This window comes from Mugil cephalus, chromosome 4, assembly GCF_022458985.1.
Source record: "Mugil cephalus isolate CIBA_MC_2020 chromosome 4, CIBA_Mcephalus_1.1, whole genome shotgun sequence".
In the NCBI taxonomy this organism is placed as follows: Eukaryota; Metazoa; Chordata; class Actinopteri; order Mugiliformes; family Mugilidae; genus Mugil; species Mugil cephalus.
In genome coordinates this window covers 8,788,162-8,809,469 of record NC_061773.1, presented here as the reverse complement: position 1 = coordinate 8,809,469, position 21,308 = coordinate 8,788,162, and the positions used below count along the sequence as shown (strand labels likewise).

Sequence of the window (21,308 nt, the reverse complement as noted above, 5' to 3'; positions counted from 1 at the left end):
GTTCAATAGAAGTAACATGTGTGCATTTTAGTGTACTAACGTGTGTTTTAAATCGTTAATTTAACGTTTGTGTAATAATCTGTATTGTGATACAGATACAGCTAATTTAAATGCCGATGATGTTATTTGTATTGAAAATTATTTCAAAAATAATGTTACTGCTTGTATCAATATCAGGAATAGCAATACAAACTCTTCTGTTAGTGGATCCTGCCCCGAGACTCTGAGGAGAGCTCATGGTGGAAACTCTGGGCCCGATATAAAAACTCTCTGCTGATTGTGTTGCTGACGCACACTGTCTCCTGTTGACTTGTGGAACACTGAGGATTACACACACACACGCACACACACACACACACACACACACACACACATTTCACACACGCACACTTTACACAGGCTGCAAAATTCAGCAATCATGCGCGGAGGAAATGACTACAAGCATCTGTGAGCCCAAACACGGAGCAGCACTGATTAACATAAACTACAGCCGCTACATGCACACACTCAAACAATCCCACGTGCTGGATTTTATAGTAAGGCGCAGGGCTGTGTACTCTCTTACACGGACGAACGACACGTGGTCTTCAGGATCGTCGGGAGCCAGAGGTCATGACACCGACGGGCAGCGCTCACGGAGCAGCTGATAGAAATCTCGGTCTTGTGACATGGACGGCCACACTGCAAAGGTAAGACTGCCTTTTACAGTCTTTATTAGTTTACACCTCGTATTGGCTCTAACATAACTCAATCAACACATCTGTAGTGGGGACTTCTAAAGCCTGTGGTTGCCGTGGCCCATAAAGTTGCAGTGTGCATCCGGTGTGTTGCGCACTTACTAGTGTGTATTTTCTTTTTCAAGATATGACTAATGTGGAGAATTTTAGATGTTATCTCTTCACGTCCTATTTAAATGAACTTGTTGTGCAAAGCATTTGTTCTCCCTCATTGGGCTCGTTGTTCATGTTAATAGCAAACTAAATGTGCATTGAACTCAATTGAATAAAAACCTCTTATTAAATTGTTTTCTTATTTAGCTTTAGAGCTATCTGCCCATGCACATGCTGCATGCATTTTCATTCGTGTTGCTCACTGCAATTACATTTTTCTTAAAAAAATAAATAAATAAAAAATAAAAAAGAGATCTTGGGCGTATCTGTCCGTGCATCAGGCAGCTGTTGACATTTTGCTGGTGTACTGGAGAGTTTATTTTAATTTTAATTTAATTTTCCTTTTTACTGATCCTCATGGGGATTTTTTTTCTGTGCTTAACCTGTGAAACAGCGTGTTTAACAGTGAAACAAGCTGACAGGTTGGGTTCTGGATGCACTAATGTGGTCATAAATCAAATGACGGAAGAAAAAAAAAAACAACCACTGACTTGATGCTGAGCTCAGGGGAAGAGTCTGACTCTCACCAGAGTTTTTTATAATTCATCTCGAGCAGATTCAGTCGTTTTTGAGATTACTCAACCTGGACCAACATCTCCCCTCCCCAATCTTAAGCAGCTAAAAAAAATTACCTACAAATTCTATCTGAGCGTATATTTTGAAGAAATAACATTAGCATCAAAAGGTTTCCATAGGTCTTATTTAAAAAGATTAAAGATAAAAGGAGTTATACAATGTGAATTATCTGTTGATTTCTGATTAGTAATAATGCTATTAGAAAAATAGCTATCTGCACATTTGCCACAACTGAGAAAACCTGCTTTTTGTAATCTCAATGAACTGGCCCTTTAAAAAACCCCACATTTCTGACTAAGCCCGTGGATCACCAGAGAAACGTGTTTCAGTGACGTTAAACCCTGCACCCTTTGACCACTGTGTTCAGTCAAAAGCCCTTTATTCTTGATTCTCCTCATCGCCCTTTAGTTTCTCCGGCATCGAGTTCCCATGCATGCAGTCACATAACATTTAGAGGTGATTTATGTTGCCACAAAGTCAGATTTCTCCCTCTGAAGTGTAGAGTGGGTGAGTAATAATTGGCTCGGGACGGTCGGTGGACAGCTAGAGATCAGAGGGTTTCTGTTCGTCATCATCAAAGAGAGACTCAAATAATGACAGAGAAATAAACGGAGGTCAAGGCAAGAGGCTGGCAAGTTTGCAAAGGTTTATAAGTGACATGGGATGGATTTCTCCTCTGATGTCTGTAATTTACACTTTTATGTGACATCGAGGCTTAATGGGGATATTTTCTGGTATTTCTGTGTGTGCCCTGGCTTTTGGTGGGGGTGCAGTGGTGGGGGGGGGACTAATAAAAGTGACACAAGAGATGGGGGGATCATATGTTGCAATATTACTTCTCTTTATCTTCACAATATGTCCTGCAATGTCAAAGAGCATGGGAGCATGAGTGTCGGTCTGACCCGGCAGCCAGAGCAGGACAGCCAAGAAGCACAGGAGGCAGGGGCTTTCCCAAGCCTCACGCTGCCGCACAGCTCTCACTATACTATAAATGAAGCCCAGCAATGGATTTAAGACGCAGAGCTGCAGAAGTGTTCAGGGATGACTTTCACTGTCACCTCTGATCTTCTAGGTTTGAATGTTCCCTTTTATGGTGTGTCAGTGGGAAGAACTACCACTTTTTTTTTTTTTTTTTTTTTGGCCAGGCGAGCTCAGGAAACATTTACACATGTGGCATTTCAGTAAAGATGTCAGCTTTTGGACATTAGCTATTAATGTGAATTTAATCATTTTCGAGCCGCTACGCTGATTAAAGTTTATGAATTGTTTTTTTAGAGTTAATTCTATTTCCAAATCACCTCGCGCGGCGCAGACAACCCTCCCCTCACATTTTCTGCGCGGTTCCAGTAACAGCAGTTAACCTATCGCGCTGTTGTGGATGGCTTTCGAGGACAAGTTTTGTTTGTGTGTTTTGGTTTTGGGTTCCTCCGGTGGGTTTGACTGAAAGGCTCTCTGTGTAGTTCCCTGATTTGCGGCTGTGGTGGAAAATTCTCATTTGGGATTTGAGTACACACGGCTTGAAAGCCTCGCAGTCAACACTTCATCAGTGAGTGAGGTCAACTCTCTCACACTTCACACAACGGGTGCACACATGTACACAAACACTCACTCGCTGACAAAGACACTCACAAGCTACCCTCTCTCTCTCTCCCTCTCTCTCTCTCTCTCTCACTAACACACACACACACTTGCACATGTGCACACTCTGACACAGTTTGGGCTTGCCCAACCAATCAGAGGCTAGTGGAGTAGGTCCCCCCAGAAGTGGGTGGGAGAGCTGTTGAAACAGAAGTCTGTCTCAGGACGCACAAAGTTTGCATTGGTGGTTTGGAGAACTTTTCTGCCTACAACTTCTCTGCGCTTATTTAAATTTTTCATGTTCTTTTTTTTTTTTCTTTTTTTTTTTTTTAAATTGAATTCTGGGGTCAATTAGAGCACAGCTTGAGTGTGGAATGGCTGAACTGGTGAGAATCCGTAAGAAAAGGCTGCAGATACCCATCTCTAGGTAAGACAGGGGTTTAACACTAGTACAGATTATATGTATTAATTTCTCAAAAACAAGGCTGGAGGACTTAACCAAACATTCCTTCACATTTAAAAAGTACACAACTAGCAAGTTTTTGATGCAAAAGACTGTGGTTCTATGTAGGAGTATTTTTTTTCTTGTTTTGCAGAAGTGGAAAAATGTGACTCAAAAATCCACCCTTCTCTTCTCAGTGATGGTTTAAAACATCCTATATTTGCATATCTTGATCGCTGCGAAGCAAAAAAAAAAGCAGAAAGTATTCTTACCTTAACCAGTATCATAAAAGAAACACTTTAAATTGCCGCTTCCACTTTTTAACATGTGACGATTTTGAAGAACTGTTGAGCAAACGCATGTCATGCTACCCATGCTTCTGCCGTGGGAGGGAAATGTGCTGCAGACTTGATGGGTCATGTGGTTTTGTTTTGGTTAACACACTGATGCATACGAGTCTGCAGAGCTCGTAGCTTGAAGCCATTGAGACTTGAGTTTTTCTGGATCATTTTTGCCATTTTTGACTTTCACACATTCCTGATTTCCTTCATAGATTGCAGATACAGATTAGAGCTGACAAAGCTGATGCCGCTCAGTCTTCTGCACTGATGTGCTGATATGTACTTAGCGAGGTTGACACTCGGCAGTGTGTAGATTCAACAAAGCCCGAGCCAAAGGAGTCTTTGTCATCTACCTTTATAAACAGAGTTTCATGAGTGCACTTGACGGGCAATTTCCTGCAGACGTCCTGTTAGAGGCTCCTCTGCTTTGAACGGTTGAGACAAAAAAGACCGTGTTATCACAAAAGATTAGATGAGATTGAAAGTGAGCAGTGGCATTCAGATGCAGGCTATTTTTATGACTCAACAGCTTTTGAAAGCCCCTGCCAGCGTGATAAACACTTGAAAAGCTGTGAGCGTCTCATCCGCAGGAGTTGGCTCCACGGTGCGGCCTTGAACAGTTTGAACACAGTCATTCTGGTCACCATATGGACAGTACGGCAAAATGTTTTAGAGAAATTGTCTGTGGCACAAATATGTTACCATATAAAATAAAGCTCTCTTTAAACAGATGAAGAGTAAAAAATAAAAAAATAAATCTGTCAAAGTGGAAAGATTCCAGGTTCGTGAACTAAGATTTATTTTGCGTTCGGCAATGAAAGTTTTTGGACCGATTCCTGAGATGAGATTACATTAACACACAGCAGGTGGGTTACACTGAAGGTGACACGTCCTCCAAACATTTGCTTCTTATTACCCTCCAGGAGATGAATGTGTTTCCCCCAGTTCTCTGTCCTAATTTGATTAAGAGTTTCAAAACCCAAAGAGTGAGCAGTGTTCTCGGAGAACATCAGAATGCGTCCAACAACTTAAAACATAAAAATGAGCATTTTTTTTAGTGAAGTGTATTGTAACAAAATATGGGTTACATAAGACTCGAACCATGGGAAGTTTTCCTCTCATGGAAAATTTGCCGCTTATGATGAACTTTTGCCACTCCCTTTCTTTGGACAGCTTGGCATTTAAATCACTTCCAAATAAACTCTTTGTGCCCATGGGGATTTCTCAACCTGGTCATAAAGTACGACTAGTGTCACTCACTCAAATGAAATGACAAGTCCTGTCAGATACATAAAATCCTGTTCATACTTGCATAACGCCGTTTTTACAAAATGGCATAACACAGAGAATGAGATACTAACGGCTCCTATTTTGCTGCAAACGACCTTTCTCCTTGTATAGCTATAACTTTTATTGCTTGTACCCTGTGTGATTTAATGTGACTACATTGATGCCAAGCTGCTATAATCTCCAACCATTTCACCTTTCAGTGATTGCTGCTGGTTGTCGAGAGGGGAAACTTTTTCCAGTCCATTCAAAGAGGAAATCTACCGTTTTATTTTTGTTCCGCATCACATGCCCTAAATCGATTGTGTTTCATTTCAGACTGAGGAGCATGTTGAAGCAGCTGGAGGAGAAAGATGTCGACTTCGAGGACATCAAAAAGAACCTGGATTTTACGGCATCTTTACTAGAGGCAGTGTACCTCGATGGAACGAGGTAAAGCATCAACACAACCAGGAGTCTTTGAAAACAGAGGGCAACATGTTGACAGTTTGGATCACATTTTCTATGCGTTCATGTTTTTATATCATGCTTTAAACAGAGTAGCAGTATCCACTGGCCAAATAAAAATGCTAACTTATTTATCATGTCAAATATATCTTAAGAAAAAAAAAATTCTAAAAATCCCTAAACATCATTATTGATGACCCAGAACAAAACATCCACTACATTTTTAATGGTCACATCCTGTCATACAAGTCGATTGCTACTGGTAACCTATCTTCTTAACCTTTTTAGCCTTTGCATAAAATAGCCTGTGTGAACCTGTACGTGTCTACACACAGTCTCACAGTCTGGGACCACTTCCTCAAATGTACAGTGTGACATCTTAAGAATACAGTGCATGGTAAAGATGTTATCATCATGATTGATACCACATATGTGCCTGTAGGCCTATAGTATGGAATGAAATTACAGTCAGTAGTATAGACTACAACTTTATATATGAAGTTACAGTCAGCGGAGATTTAGCTTAGCTTAGCACAAACAGACTGGAAACAGAGAAAAAAGGTAAAAAAGGTAGTGTTCACCTCTGAAGCTCATCAATTATTGCTGATTGCTCTTGTGTAATTCTCTTATATCAATTTATTGAATGTATTTATCCAGTGACTGACAATTAAAGAGAGGTATTGTGAAAATGGCGGACTTTAGCCTGCATTCAAATATGAGTGGTGGCTCCGGTGCCTTGACTTCAGTGGGAGTCCTCTGACTGATGGGACAGCTAGGTGCCACGACTTTTGAACTTTTTGCAAGCAGCAACAGGGAAAAGGTAAGAGGAAGGAAAGGAAAAGAATAGTACTATGGTAAAACTCCTAGCAGACACAGAGGTGGAAAGAGGGGTTAGATGAAGAAAATAACAAGAGGGGTTGGGTGCCATCAGCATGAGTGTATGGCAGACGCAGGAGCCCTTGGCTTCCTGTAAGTTTCAGACACCATAACTGTTCACGTACCTGGGAGTGAAAGCATATAGTGATTTGTTCGACGCCCATCGCTTTGTAGCACAGGTTGTGGATGTTGTGGTTGCCTAGGAGACGATAATTCTTTATAGAAGGTGTGCATTTACGTCACTTCCGCATTGGGCCACGCCCCCCTGAATGGCAAGAATGGAGTGAAATGTATCAGAAAATACAGCGAGACAGTGAAAAATGTGGATTATTTGATCATATTCTGGACTCAAAAATGATCCATACGAACTAGTATGGATTTAGAAAAGTGGATTAGCCTCAGTGTCAGTTAGTGCAAGACTTCTGGTCATTTCATTGTGATAAATGTAGCTAAATAAAAGATGCTAGCGCTAAGAGCTTCACTGAGAAGTAACGTTAGCCATACAACGCTGTAGCGTCCGACCAAATATTCAGTTTATTATTTTATTGTTATTTATTGTTGGAACTGAAATAGTTTCAATCGGCCATAACTACGCCAAAACAACAACCGACAAACTTATCTGACAGCCCTCCAATACGTAACTTAAGGAGTAACAAGGTATAACTTCATAAAGAAATACAACGCAAATGAATATTACCTGACACAAAATGTAAACCACAACACCAGGTTTGTGTGCCTGGATTCCAGCTGTGTCTTCTAATGCAGGGATCCATTTACTTCTCTTTCCTTAGGCAGTCGGAGATATCTGTAAAAAATATATATCTGACTGTTTTTCAAATCTGTTGGTACAGTTAATCGCAAAACAACACCGTTTAAAAAAAAAAAAAAAACCTGTTTAAAATTTAGACGCAATTAAAGCCTATGAGTCAAACTAATTTCCATGCTCGACTGTCACTTTTTGTCACTCAGTAACCATTGCGCTTGCTGTGACGTCACGGGCGTTCCCTTAAAGGGCACTCACTGAAATTAAAAAATTCCACTCTAGAGTGTAGGACATAAGAAGACTTCATTTTATTTTTGTAACATTTTTAATTTTCATGTAGAAACCTCAATAAATTTACCATATATGGTTCTTTACCTTTAAGTGGTAAAGATATATAAACATGTATTTCCATTAGAGCCTGAGTGCGTATTCAGAGACTTATCAACTATTATCACTATAGACAACATTAAGCCACTTCTTTATGGTACCTAGGTTATGCTCAGTGTTCATACAGAGGTGGACCTTGGAGACGGACACAGAAGTTTCCAAATATGGTTCCTCCTCAACTAGGGTTGAGTAAAACAAACACTACTGATGTCGTTGATTGCCAAAGACTAGCTTGCCTTGCTGTCACAGCTCTCACTTTAAAGAACGCTGCCACTGCTCCACCTGGGTTCACCCACCAAAGTCCGCTATCAACCTGGTGAATTTGGTGGTAGGAAACAAAGTCATTGAGGATGTCTCCTTGCAATGAGGAACTGTATTTGTATCACAAGTCAAAGATGAGATGAATTCAACTGGGTACCTGAGTTTCCACGTCAGCTTCGTCTGCTCCTTTTCTGCTAAGCTAAACTAAGCCAAAAACACCTTCCTTTAAAATTATTAATTTCTTTGATTCAGTCTGCATAGCTGAAGACACAGTGGAGGAGTGAATCCACCTAACTTTTGGCATTTCTTCCAAAATTATCTGCAGGCAGTGTCTGGAGTCTGAAGATGACCTACAGCAGCTGCAGTCAGACGGGGTGCCTACCGAGGTCACCGACTGGCTGGCGTCCACCTTCACTCAGAGGATTCGGCGCCCTGTCCGACGCTCAGACGAGAAGCCCAAGTTTCGTAGCATTGTGCATGCAGTACAAGCTGGGATATTTGTGGAACGGTATAACATCACATATGTTCAGTCTGTTTCATGATTACAGAGTTATTATTTTTGAGCTGCTGTGTGAAAACGCGTAAGCCTAAGAGGATGTAGCAGTAACAATGCAGCTGTACCAGTCGTATGTGTTTAATTTATGCCACTTGAAGACGATAAAATAAGAAAATAATCTTTTCCCATTGTAAATGAGTGATTTCCTTCTCTATAGTATAACTCTAATGCAAGTTCATACCATCTTGTTACCATTACAACCACAAAAAACACAGACAGCTACACTGTACCTTGAAACATTAGCCCCCTTTTCTCTTTAAAACATCCTTCCAACGCGAACAGAGACTTTAGAGGATTTATATAAACAGCTCATGAGTCGAGTTCGCTGCTCTGTGTCAACATCTGAACTTTAACTGAACTCAACATAAACATTGCATTATTCCAGGATGTTCAAGAGGGCCTACACCGCTGCCATGCCAGACCAACCTGCAGCGGTCGTAAACTGCCTCAGGGTAAGGCTCCACTAATCATAAATCTACATGCCTTGTGTGTTTGTTCAATAAATCAGACATCACAAGAGAGATCATATACACAACACAAGTATGCATCAGTAACGGCATCTCTCTCCTCCATCTCTGTCTCTCTGCTCAGGATGTAGACCGCTGGAGCTTTGACGTGTTTGCGCTTAACTCGGCCAGCTCTGATCACGCACTACAAACTCTGTTCTTTGAGCTGATCACCAGATATGAGCTCAACAGTCGTTTTAAGGTCTTTTAACATTAGATATCATTGTACAGTGTATCAGTTGTACTTATAATACTGTAAGTTATTATGTCTGCACTTTGGATGGAACATCTCACAGTAAAATGAGAATTACTGCTGTGGTTTTTTGGGAAATGTGTGTTGTAATTTGTAGATATAATCATGCATATGGAATTTATTTCCACACAGTGGTGGTGGTGTTTGAAGGGATACACTGATGGGTTGCCAAAATCAAATGCCTGATACTGAAGTTAACGTAAATCTTATTAGAACGTCCAGCTTGTCTCAGTTTTAACTGTTGATACAAACTTTGTGAAACTTTGGTATTTAATGTCAGCTTGATTGTGTAATGCTTTTTTTTTGCAGATCCCCATCTCGTGCCTGACAGAATTCCTCTCCGCGCTGGAGAGAGGATACTGCAAACACAACAACCCCTACCACAACCACGTTCACGCCGCTGATGTGACGCAGACGCTGCACTGCCTGCTGCTGCGCTCCGGACTCGTGGTACACGCGGTTTAATAGATCACATTCTTAGCTTTTTATCAGTAAGGATTAGCTTTCTCATTCATAGCACACAACGGTTAAAAAAAGACATGTCATCATATCCATCTTTCACCTTTCGCTGACGTGTCTGTGGTTTTTTTCTGACTGAACCATAGAGAACCAGGTCACAAAACTAATTTTGGTTTTTGGATTTTATAAACAGCAAAGTCATTTCCTAAAACATTTCTGGGGTTGCTAAATATTGCTTAACATTACTCTATGTGGGCCTATTTACAGCTTTGGATTTATAGACATTTGCTGAGCTGAACAGCCATCCATACTTCACCCACTTATAACATCTAGCACAATCATTTCTGTGCTTTTAGTCATGCTAGTGGGCTTTGGTATAGGACAGAATGTTTTTTTATTTTTATTGATTTGTTTTTGTTCATGCAGCACTGGCTGACAGAGCTTGAGGTGATGGCGTCACTTTTCGCTGCAGCCATCCATGACTACGAACACACGGGAACCACAAACAACTTTCACATCCACACAAAGTAAGCTTTATTTCTGCAGCATACTTATATTAGCCACGTCTAAAGGACCCGCTATATATACGCCACATCCTGTTATGAAACTGATAAATAGTAAGAGATTTTAGGAAATGTGGAAATAGTAAGGTAGAGCTTCTTAAAGGACTTTGTCCAGTTTTAAAAAGAGAGAGTTACTAAAAGCACACACATCTTCACGGAGGGAACACAGTATTTTTAGATTTTCCACATAGGAGGGCTGAAGAACGCAGTCTCTTGGCACCCATCATCATGCTTCATTCTGGGAAGAGAGCACAAGATGCCTGTCCACAGTAAAAGAACACATAATTAGTTACGGTACCTAAACAGCAACTATCTCAAAGTTATATCCCACGCAAAATATCAAAATGTCAAAATGTCAAACACTCACCTCCTACAGAGACTGGCGGCTGTTGTTGTCTACTTTATGAAAAACACTGGCGGTGGCTAGGAATGTATGTTGTTCACAGTTTATTTGAGTGGAGACACATTTACAGAGTGGAGAGAAATAGACATTAGAAAGGTGTCAATCCCCTCCTGTAGCGGAACACACATTTGTTCGGCTTGTATGCGCAGAACTCCAAAAAAGCAAAATCTATATTCCACATTTCACCACAGGATTTGGCCTAGTCCTTTTTAATTATAGTTTTACTGCTAGCATCTATCAGTACACGCCAGCTCACCATAACCAGGATTTGTTAACAGGCATGCAGTTTAGCATAAATGAAGTATATACAGTTTAGTAAAAAAAAAAAAGATTCCCAGGGACTAGGGACCTTTGGAGGTACTCGGTGTGACCAAAAAGTCCCTGCTTGGAGGCAGTACTTTTCAAAGTTACAGGAACTTTAGGGGTGGGGCCTTCCAGCACTGAACATTTCTTGGTTGTACATAGCATTGTATAGGTCACAGGTCATGTGTTAAGTTTCAGATATTTCCTGCATGTCAAATCTATTTTATATCACTATCACTGTAGTCTTTTATATACACTACTGTCAACCACTAGACTTAAGTGGCATATGTTGTTGTGTAGTTAAGTGCAAAAATTTAAAAAATAGTTTATAAATATGTGTGTGTGTGTGTGTGTGTGTGTGTGTGTGTGTGTGTGTGTGTGTGTGTGTGTGTGTGTGTGTGTGTGTGTGCTCCCAGTTTCAGTTTTTTGGAAAACTGGATCTCTGATTGTGATATGTTTTCAGCATTTCCGAACTTCATTGCACTGTTCTCTGCAGTAATTAACTAACCCATTACTTTAATCAGGCTGTGACTTCACAAACTAGCACCCAAATGTGTGACAGAAGCTTAAAAATAAATGCTAATTGGAAAAGTTTTCACAGTGCACTTTGTTACCTGTTTTAAAAGCCTAATAAAGTAGATTATGTAAATGAATGGCTACTGGACGCACGATTGCAAATTAGTGAATTATCTTGCAATACAGAGCCATTAATATCCACATGGGGCCTTTTTTTTTATCACATTTCACTCCCTCTTCAGCACTTTCAAATTCATCATTACAAACCTGCAATCACGGCGTTTAAAGTGCTCCCTGAGGACTCTCCTTTTATCTCATTCTCACCTCCTCCACCTCAAACAGCTCCTGTATTAGACTGCACTATTTTGCGCACACACACACACACACACACACACACACACACACACATACACGCTTGACAGCCTATCCACTTCTCCATCTTAATCTGTTCCCCGTCTCACTGTCTGTCCTCCAGGTCAGAGTTTGCGTTGATCTACAACGACCGGTCGGTGCAAGAGAGCCATCACCTGAGTGCAGCCTTCCGCCTGTTGCAGGACGACCAGATGAACATCTTCATTAATTTGACACGAGAAGAATGGATGTAAGATGACAAAATTACTGCCATCTGAACACTTTACAACATATTCATGTTTTCTTGTTTCATTTTTAAATTTTATACATCCTCATATGTATATTCCACAAGTGCAGACTATTAAACATCGGCAGTGGTCAAACAGTGAAAACGTTTAAATACAGTCGATCAAGACAGTCACAGGGCGAGATAAATCCATGATGGAAAGAGACAGGAAAACGAACCCTTCTCCATCAGCAGTATTACCAATACATCAGGTTCCTCTGTTTCATTTTGAACTTGGATCTTTTTCCACGGGTGAAAAAACCTGACTGCTCTCACCGCCCACACAGCTTCGCGGCTGAATGTGACAAGTTCTCGGCTGTTCTCTTTTACTCAGAGGATATTCTGAAAAATAAAAATAGAAAACTATGAGAACGATTTCAAGGGCGTGCGTCAAACACCACAAACAACTGTGAAAACAGTTTAAAGATACTTGACAGAACAAAAACAAAATGTTCAATTGTGTAAAAAAAAAATAAAAAATCAAATTGTTCATTGAGGCAAAATCTGTGGATTGGCTACTGTGGGGTTTGTCATGGTTAATATATCCCCTTAAAAAACTATGTAACTGGCATATAACGTGCATTATAGGTCTGGTTAGCCTCCAGAGTCTGTAGTGGGGGTGCACACAGATGCCCCAAAACAGCCAATTTGGAGAACTTACAAGCCTCTGCTAAAACCTCTCTGCGTCACTTCATTTGCATTAGTCTCAGTGTGGGTGACATTGTTGTGTTTCATCATCATTTACTTTGACCCAGTAACACATAGAACTATTCTTACACCACTGCAGAAAAATTGAATGTGTTTCCTTTATCACGAAGTTTCCCTGTCCCTCAGATAGTTTCCATTCATTTTGACCATGCTATTTTGAACAGGGTCTGAGAAATAGGCCCCAGGGTTTAATTCATATCGCATACAGTGCATCAGTGTCGAAACTGGCACAGTTTTTCTAAAATTAATGAAAATCAGTGGGTACTTTGCTAATTTTTTATTCAGTCCCTATTACTGTCCAGTTGCTGCACTTCAACGTGTACTAGTCCGAAACAAGAAATAATCCATATGTTTGCAGTCTAAACATTTGTGAAACATTTTAAAAGGATCTGAAGACTCAGAAGTAAAGAGAGGTTTAGGTATTATGAACAGGGAAAGTAATATCATATATAGTCGGTTTGGGTCTATGTTAACACTAAGAGAACGGCAGCCATGTTATGTCAAATTAAGTGCTTTAACTGTATGCAAACAGATTTTTATACTATCATTTTGCAGAAACAGAGACATATGTTGAGGATTATCTGCAACCCCCCTGCCCCCCATGAATTTTCCCCCAAATGAGACTTTGCAGCGTCTCCTCTGGCTGCCCCTGACCTCTGACCTCCTAAGATAAAATTTCTCCTGTGAGAATCAATAAAAGATCAAGTTACTGATGCTGCTTGGCGAATGAGTCACAAGTCCCTCCTGTGGCTGTAATAAAATAAACAGAGAAAAGCGGTAAAGGACCAAAAAAATAAAAAATAAAAGGTCAGGTCAGGTTTTATAACAGTGATTTGACAGAATTTACATAAACCGTTAAAAGTCAGCTGTGGTCGATGCTTATTGCCCACGATGATGGACATATTGGCAGCAGATGTAGACAGTCGGTGTCAACAGTATATTTATACTGTACGTACAGTTTATGTATTCGTGGAGGCTGTTGCTTCATATATCCACCACTCATTGTGTGACTGTTATTCACGGAGGAGCTCTGCAGATAACACTAAAGATAAACAGCCTCATACTGTAATGGGATTCTCGGGCAGTCAGTGTTACCATGGGAACAAGAAAATCCATCAGGAAATCTAAAAAGGTTATAACCTCATTGAGTCTTAGAGCCTGTATGCCTACTATTTTACTCTATACCGCCGCTTCCCATCATACAAGGTCAACTGTTGCCTTTGTGTGTGTGTTTGTTACAGGGAGCTGCGGTCGCTTGTTATAGAGATGGTGCTGTCCACCGACATGTCCTCCCACCTACTCCAAGTCAAGGCGATGAAATCCTGTCTACAACAACAGGAACGGTAAGGGACTGCGCTGTCGTTCACACAGTGTGATGTATAATCAGGAGGCCGTTTATTGAATAATCAGAGCACATTCAGCTGATGAAAATGTCCTCGATAAAAAGGCAGATCGGCAAATTGGTGTCAGGCTTCGTGGCCTTACGTTGGCTTTTATGTCTGGAGGCACGACAACAAAAACAAGAAGTGCATTACGCTTTTTCCACCAGGATTGACAAGCCCAAAGCACTGTCTCTGTTACTGCACACCGCTGACATAAGCCATCCATCCAAGCCCTGGGCACTGCACTCTCGCTGGACCAAAGCCTTGATGGAGGAGTTTTTCAGACAGGTATGCACTCTAAAAGACGTCGGCTGAAGTTATCGACTTTTCTTTTCTTACACTGAGTTCCTCAACTAAGATTTTTGTTCCACGGTGCTGCAGTTGTAAAAACACCATTAAACAACATGCAAAGCATAACTGTTTACTTTAGCTTAACATTTACACCCCCCTGTGTCCTCTTTGTTAATAAAGTTGCCGTCCATCTTCCCTCTGCAGAAATGTTGAAGACAGGCTGACATAGCTTGATTACCTCTCTCGAACAATAACAAATATGCCTCCAAACTGAAAAAAAAAAATTTGTGACTGGTCCAGTTGTTCCCGTGTGACTCCACTTTTCATCACATCTTTATTCACCACTGGCTCTCTGTTGCTGCTGGCTTTGAGCTGACGTCATTCAGCTGTCTTTCAAGTTTATGAGCTTTGCCATCCACTGTGATATGCCATACGATGACTAGTCCCATCATCAGTGTGGGAAGGTCCAAACCCTTCTCCTGTGTGGTCTATCAGAGGTGGAACATGTTTCCTTATGCTTGATTCTTGCTTAAAGCCAGACCTCTGAGAGTACATATTAATCACGTACTTAGGCTTGATCCTTCATTAGTTATTTTTCAAAAAAGAAATGGAGTTACATGTTGCTTATAAGTAAATTTAATTACCATCAAGCCATGCGATGCTCTTGGTAGATGCCGAAAAACACAAAGGTCTTTGAGCGTTTGTACGTAACATTAGCCACAAAATACACTGATCAGCCACAACATTATGACAGGAGAGGTAAATAAGGTTGACCGTCCTGCAATTCAATGTTCTGCTGGGAAACTTTTGGACCTGACATTCATATGGATGTTATGTAGACATGTACCACCCACCTAGACCAGACCAGACACCCCGACCCCATAGCAATGACACTCCTTGATGGCAGCAGCCATCCCCGAGATCCCAAACTGATCAATTATCTGTGGGATACACTTGAAGAAGTCAGATCCACAATGACCCCTCCCCTCAACTCATAGGACCCAAAGGCCCCCACAACAACAACATTGTGTTGTCAGACACCACAGGACGCCCTCAGGAGGACCATGTCCATTCTCTGATGAGTCACAACTGTTTGGAGGCACAAGAGAGACAAACACAATATTAGGAAGGTCATAATGTTATCCCCGATCGGTGTAAATGTAAACTTAAACTGTGAAACTTACTTCATCTGTTGTTTTCTGTTCTGTCACGTCATATCAGTTTCTATTCTTATCTGATTGGATTGAGCTTATTATCTCTGCATGATTGATGAGTGAAAATGCACTGTGAAAAAACACTATGAGCAGCTCAACAGTTTTGTAAATGGCTAAAAGGGAGAGTGGGAAACCTTCAAAGGGGTGTATTACGTCGGCACTAAAGAAAACCACATAAATAATCCCTCAGGTATGAAGCAAAGGCAGTCATAGAAGGAGAGTCTCCTTGAAGAGCTGTACTTTGGCAGTCAGCACCAGACTAGGTCTTACAAATCTCACAAAACTCATGATAAACAAAAGAATGTTTTTTTCTTGATCCTTGGCAACATCATACAAAAATTTAACAAAGGTATTAAAGTTAAAAATCAAAAAGGTTTGCCAAACTTCAGAAACTCAATTCAGTCTAGAAAACACAGTTGAACGATTCCTGCCTTGAGGTCAAATTAGTGGCTGTTCTGGAGCTTTAGATCGTTTCACTTGGGCTCCAGCAGTAGATGCAGTCATACACTAAGATCTGTCCATCGCCTTAAGCTGAAGATAGGGTTAGGGGTTAGGGTTAGGGGTTAGGGTTAGGGGGTTAGGGTTATGTGGTTGAAAACTCAGGCTCAAAATGATGCTTGAGGGGAGTTTACTATCTAAGCTATGAAGTACAGAAAAGTACATTAAACCAGGCATTGTACAAATACAATGTAGCACAAGTATATAAATCCACTGGAGATGCAATCATCAACTTGTGTGTTGAAACTGTAAATATTGATGTCTGAGCTGCTGTGAGAAGAGCACAGTCTTACCATGCTGTTATTTTCAAGAAGATGCCCACTGAGTCTTTTTAAAAGCCAGTGGCAGCATTAGTTGGTGGTGTGTGGACTGTACTGCAGCAATAAGGTGTTCCCACTCTTCTATTTTCTCTGCCTGGACTTGAAGAAGAAATAGAATAGAGGAGGTGTTGGGCAGCCTTACTGTCTTTGAATATAAGATGAGAGAACATTCCTCAGAGAGGGCTCTTTAATGTATTGGTAAAGAAAAACAACAACAAAACCCTTCTCCAAGTCTTCTTGGAACAATCTCAAATGTTCAGGTGGTTTGTGTTTGAGTAAAACACAGACCACCTTTTTTAAAGTTATCTTTAGGTGATGTGTGGGATGCCTTTTAAGTATCTTCTCTTTCTCTTTCTATCTTTGTGAGGGTGATAGAGAGGCGGAGCTCGGCCTGCCCTTCTCTCCGCTGTGTGATCGAAAAACCACCCTCGTAGCTGAGTCCCAGATTGGTATGTCTTTGATAATGTCCACGAATCTTCTTCTTCCAAATGCAGCAAGCCAGTCAGTCGCACACGTCATGCTACGTCTTTGACAGTTCCATGCATGGATGAGGTGTATAACCTTTAAATGTCATTGTTTAGATCACTGACCTGTATTTGGATTTATTTTACTGAGTAATAGCAGCTGCAGGGCAATCTCCACAGTCTCACAGCTCATTAACAGTTTATTTTCACACGTTGATACAGTGACGTTTGCTCCTGCAGGTTTCATGGACTTCATTGTGTATCCTACATTCTCTCTGTTGACGGACATGGCTGAAAAGATTGTGATTCCCTTGGTGGAAGAGAACCCAGGTCCACCAGACCCCTGCAACAGACACAGGTGAACACACAAACCTTGCTTGCTTGGTTTTTGATATGAATGAAGATCCAAGGAAGCATCACTGTAACCACTTGACCCCAGGAGGGTCACGGCGGGGTTATATCCTCTTCCAGCTCGTCTATATTTGGGTGAGAGGTAGGGTACACTCTGGGCAGTGTGCCAATCTGTTGCTACTATGAATTAACTATGAATGAAGATATACCGTAATAATTTACGTACTGTAAAAGAGTGATATCAAAATATTTGAAAGATGCATAAAGACTTTAGACAGTTAGCAGATCCATCATGATAATAATGTCCACCACCTACTTTTATCAAGTTAACATGTTAACATTCGTTGAATGCTACATGCACATAGAGCTGGAGCTGACATTATTAGAAACCTGTAAGTTATTATGCCACTAAAGTTTAAAACCCTCCTCACAATCTTCTGGTTCAGTACACCAACTACATGATGATCTACAATAAAGAGAAGTGGCACTGGGTTCATAACCTGAAATGAGTCAAAAGCATTGCACGTATTAATGGGGGCGGCACAGCGGCTCAGTGATTAGCGCTGATGCCTGACAGCGAGAAAGTTTGCATGTTCTCCCTGTGTCTGTGCAGGTTTTCTCTGGGTACTCCGGTTTCCTCCCACCTCCTCCACCTCGTTAGGCTGATTGGTGACTCTAAATTGACCCTAGTGCGAATGGTTGGCGAATGGCTGGCGAGCTGTCAAGGGTGAATCCCACCTCTTGCCCAGTGCCAGCTGGGATAGGCTCCAGCAACCCCTGCAACCCTAGTGAGGATTAAGCGGTAGTAGAGGATGAGATGAGCACGTATTATGCAGCTGTTCCTGACCAGTTACCTCTCACTGGAAAGCATGACCAGCACATTTGGATGTTGATCCTTTTGGTTTTGCCAGTGGTTTGTGTTAGGGCAACTAACTGGCTGCCTAAAACCCTGTTTACATATGACAAATCATTTTAGTGAAACCCCTCCCAGAACCCATTTAGATCACACTGTAGGAAAAAAAAAAAAAGTGCTTAAATATAAGAGTTTATGGGAATGACTTGGGTGATTTGCAGCGATACTGACCTGACCGGGGTGGATGTGGCTCAGTAGGTAGAGCGGGTTGTCCAAGGCGCTATATAAAAACAAGGCCATTTACCATTTACCATATCGGGCTAGGAATACTCAATGGAAACAGCTTGTTGCTGAATGCCCTATTTTCAGAGGCACAGGACAAAATGTTACAACAGAAACACTGACAGCTGGCCAACACTGTGGCTGACTGTTGTTTGGGAATTGCTTGAGAACTCGTGGTAGCACTAGAAGGATCATCATTAGGGGAAATCATAGATAGGGGAACTAACAAATTGTGTAGCACATAAGTCAAGATTTAACCAAGACATTAAGGTTCATCCAGAGGGGTGCTGTTATTTCTCAACAGTAATCTTTGGAAGGAGAGCTCCAGAGGTCTGCAGTGGAGTCTTGCTCACATCACGGCTGAGCTGGTGAGCTTCCGCTCCACTTGGACACGACACACCGAAGACAACAAGCTTAAATGGAAGGAAAGTGGCTCGAATGGTAAGTTGTCTGACTGACAGTAAAGTAAAATAGCACAGTAAAACAGTATATATATATACATATATATATATATATATATACAGTATATATACAGTATATATATATATATATATATATATACAGTATATATATATATATATATATATATATATTGGCACTATGCCGCTTTGCTTTGCAAATGTGCTCAGTCCTCTTGATTTAATTTGTTATCTAAATCAACTTTAGGGTGATCTCATGTTGAGATTAGAAGACACTGATATTGTTTTCCTTTCAGCTTAACAACATTTTCCAATGCTCTTTCCAATCTTCAATGTCTTCCAGGATTTTCGGAGCCCAGTGTGACAAAAGAACAAAGACAGTCCAGACAAGAAGTGCTGTCAGAACAATCCCCGCAAGACCCCACTACAGATACAAAACAGTAGACAGGACTTTATTTGTAATATGTGCTTTTTTTGTCATAGAATATCTCTAATGGTTAACTGAGGTTAACACTGAGTCACTTTTTGTAACAAAACCACGCCTTTTATTGTGATGACTGAATGAAATGAAAGATTGAAATCATCTTCCCAAGGTAAGATGCAGCATAATCACAGAAATGTCCTCATGTCTTATTTTAAGATTAGAATACTACAATAATTTAAATGCAACGCGTACATGCTGGTCATGTGAAATAGTGTAGACCGTGTCATTAATTTAATTTGCCACCTAAACACCCACAAGGAACATTTTATCTTTTGGCAGTTTGAACTGTACACCAATCATTTCACCTTGAATTAAAACTCAACCATGTGCTATATGATCCTTTATCGTTGTATTATAAGTACATTGTTGTGCTTGGGTACAGTTGCTTGTCGATAAATTATTTAAGTTCGTCTCCATTTCTTGTCGTGCATTAATTGATTCAGTCTGGGAAATTAAAGAGCCACTCCAGAGATATTTAAAATCCCTTTGTGTAGTTTGTAGCATGTATAGTAAATTAGATCTATTCATTCAGACTTTCACGTACAAAGACCGCAAATTAATAGACCCAGTGAAGATAGAGGAATGAGTGGGGTCAAAGGGATTGTACCAAGGACCTGGTTCCTGCACTGAAATAGTCAAGTGAAAGCAAAATTAGAGAGGGATGGGGGAGGGTGTCCATTCAGAGAGAACAGTTATACACACCTGGGAAATAAAATGACATGGTCTTAAACTCAGAGCTACGAGTGTGCGTCTCCAGTTTCATCTGCCTTAAACTTAAGTTAAAATAACTTAATTAGTATCAGCTGACATATCACATTAGAAAACTTATTTTCTAAATAGATTTGCTAAATGTACTTATTCATCTGTCTTTTGAAAAGGTGCGAAAGACAAATTGAAGAATTAAAATAATGGATGTAGCAGAGGCAGACTTTCAGTTTTTTAATATAATGAGGCTCATGTTTCTCCATCCACTGGAAAGCATTTATCTCAGAAGACCTGTGATGCGATTTCAAACATCCTTTGTTAGGCCCACCGTTGTTTTTAATGTGCACTGTAAATCATATCAATGTGCCCCTTAAAAAGCTGCCTCTCCTCTAGTGATTAATTGTTTTGGTTCTTTGCTCTCCCAGTAGGAGGTGCTATAGAGCAAAGTCAGAAAAGGCTTCAGGGTTACCCGAAGGATTCCGCTTCAAACCCGGTTTGGAGATGCCCAGTAGAGCAGTGTGAAATTATATTTTAGGTTTCATTCATTGTGTGACATTGGGGAATCAACAATTTTTTGTCTGCATTCGAGTTAAGAGGAAGGTTGTAAATGAACAAAAAGCCCAAAGAGCGACTAAAGAAACAGTTGCAGTTGACTCCATACAGTGTGAACCATTCGCGCTTTTCATACATGAAAATCTTTAATTGAAAATACATTATGAGCTGTAGGACCAACCAGTCTTCCACACGCTGATGTGTGGTGCAAAAACAGACCATTGGTCCAAACAGCAACATTTGAGCTTTTTGTTTCTTTTTGTTTTTAGCCTCTAGTCGTTGCTACAACCTTTAACAAAACTGAGCGACAGAAATTACCACTCTCACACAGATTACCTTAAATAGCATCTGAGATTTTAAGAAGAAATATCACACATAATTTAAGTTGCTGCAGAGTTACAAAATGTATAAAAATTCTAGTCTTGTTTATGAAAAATGCATGTGTTTTTATGCTCCCGGCTCTGAGTACATTGAATAATTTAATAGAAGTGAGCCTATTTTTAGAGTATAGTCCAAATCAACCTCAGCTAACCGCACGAATAGTGGTGTAAGGCTTAACTTGGGAGGCTTTTTTTGGAGACTCTCCACTAACATAACTTTTTTTTTTTTTGACATTTTAAAAGGAAAGTAGATTCTGGTTCTCTCGGCGTCGGACACTCGAGGTGACGCTGATTGTCAAACAAACTGTCAAATGGAGCGGATGCTTAGAAGACTCATAAACTGTTCCTGGATGAGGGTGAA

At 40.6% G+C, this 21,308-nt stretch overlaps 1 protein-coding gene across 2 annotated transcripts; it reads left to right on the top strand.

Annotated features, from left to right (window-relative positions):
• Positions 1–449: 449 nt before the first annotated feature.
• LOC125006551 (calcium/calmodulin-dependent 3',5'-cyclic nucleotide phosphodiesterase 1B-like) lies at positions 450–19,644 on the top strand. Of its 2 annotated transcripts, none has more exons than XM_047582686.1 (14): positions 450–689; positions 5,433–5,546; positions 8,174–8,356; positions 8,790–8,856; positions 8,996–9,112; positions 9,473–9,613; positions 10,049–10,149; positions 11,883–12,008; positions 13,994–14,095; positions 14,302–14,422; positions 16,825–16,906; positions 17,162–17,279; positions 18,712–18,848; positions 19,170–19,644. In XM_047582686.1, the coding sequence occupies exons 1-14, from the start codon at positions 613–615 to the stop codon at positions 19,268–19,270; spliced, it is 1,587 nt and encodes a 528-aa protein (XP_047438642.1). In that variant the 5' UTR covers positions 450–612; the 3' UTR covers positions 19,271–19,644. The 2 variants fall into 2 exon arrangements, with proteins under 2 accessions (XP_047438642.1, XP_047438643.1); XM_047582687.1 differs by lacking the exon at positions 450–689 and adding an exon at positions 2,629–3,471.
• The last annotated feature ends 1,664 nt before the right edge of the window (positions 19,645–21,308 follow it).

Excerpts from the sequence above, each read along its gene's own strand:
- LOC125006551 (XM_047582686.1), top strand. The coding sequence starts at position 613 with ATGACACCGACGGGCAGCGCTCACGGAGCAGCTGATAGAAATCTCGGT. Across the intron at positions 10,150-11,882 it reads AACTTTCACATCCACACAAA|GTCAGAGTTTGCGTTGATCT; the intron begins GTAAGCTTTATT and ends TCTGTCCTCCAG. Across the intron at positions 14,423-16,824 it reads TGGAGGAGTTTTTCAGACAG|GGTGATAGAGAGGCGGAGCT; the intron begins GTATGCACTCTA and ends TATCTTTGTGAG.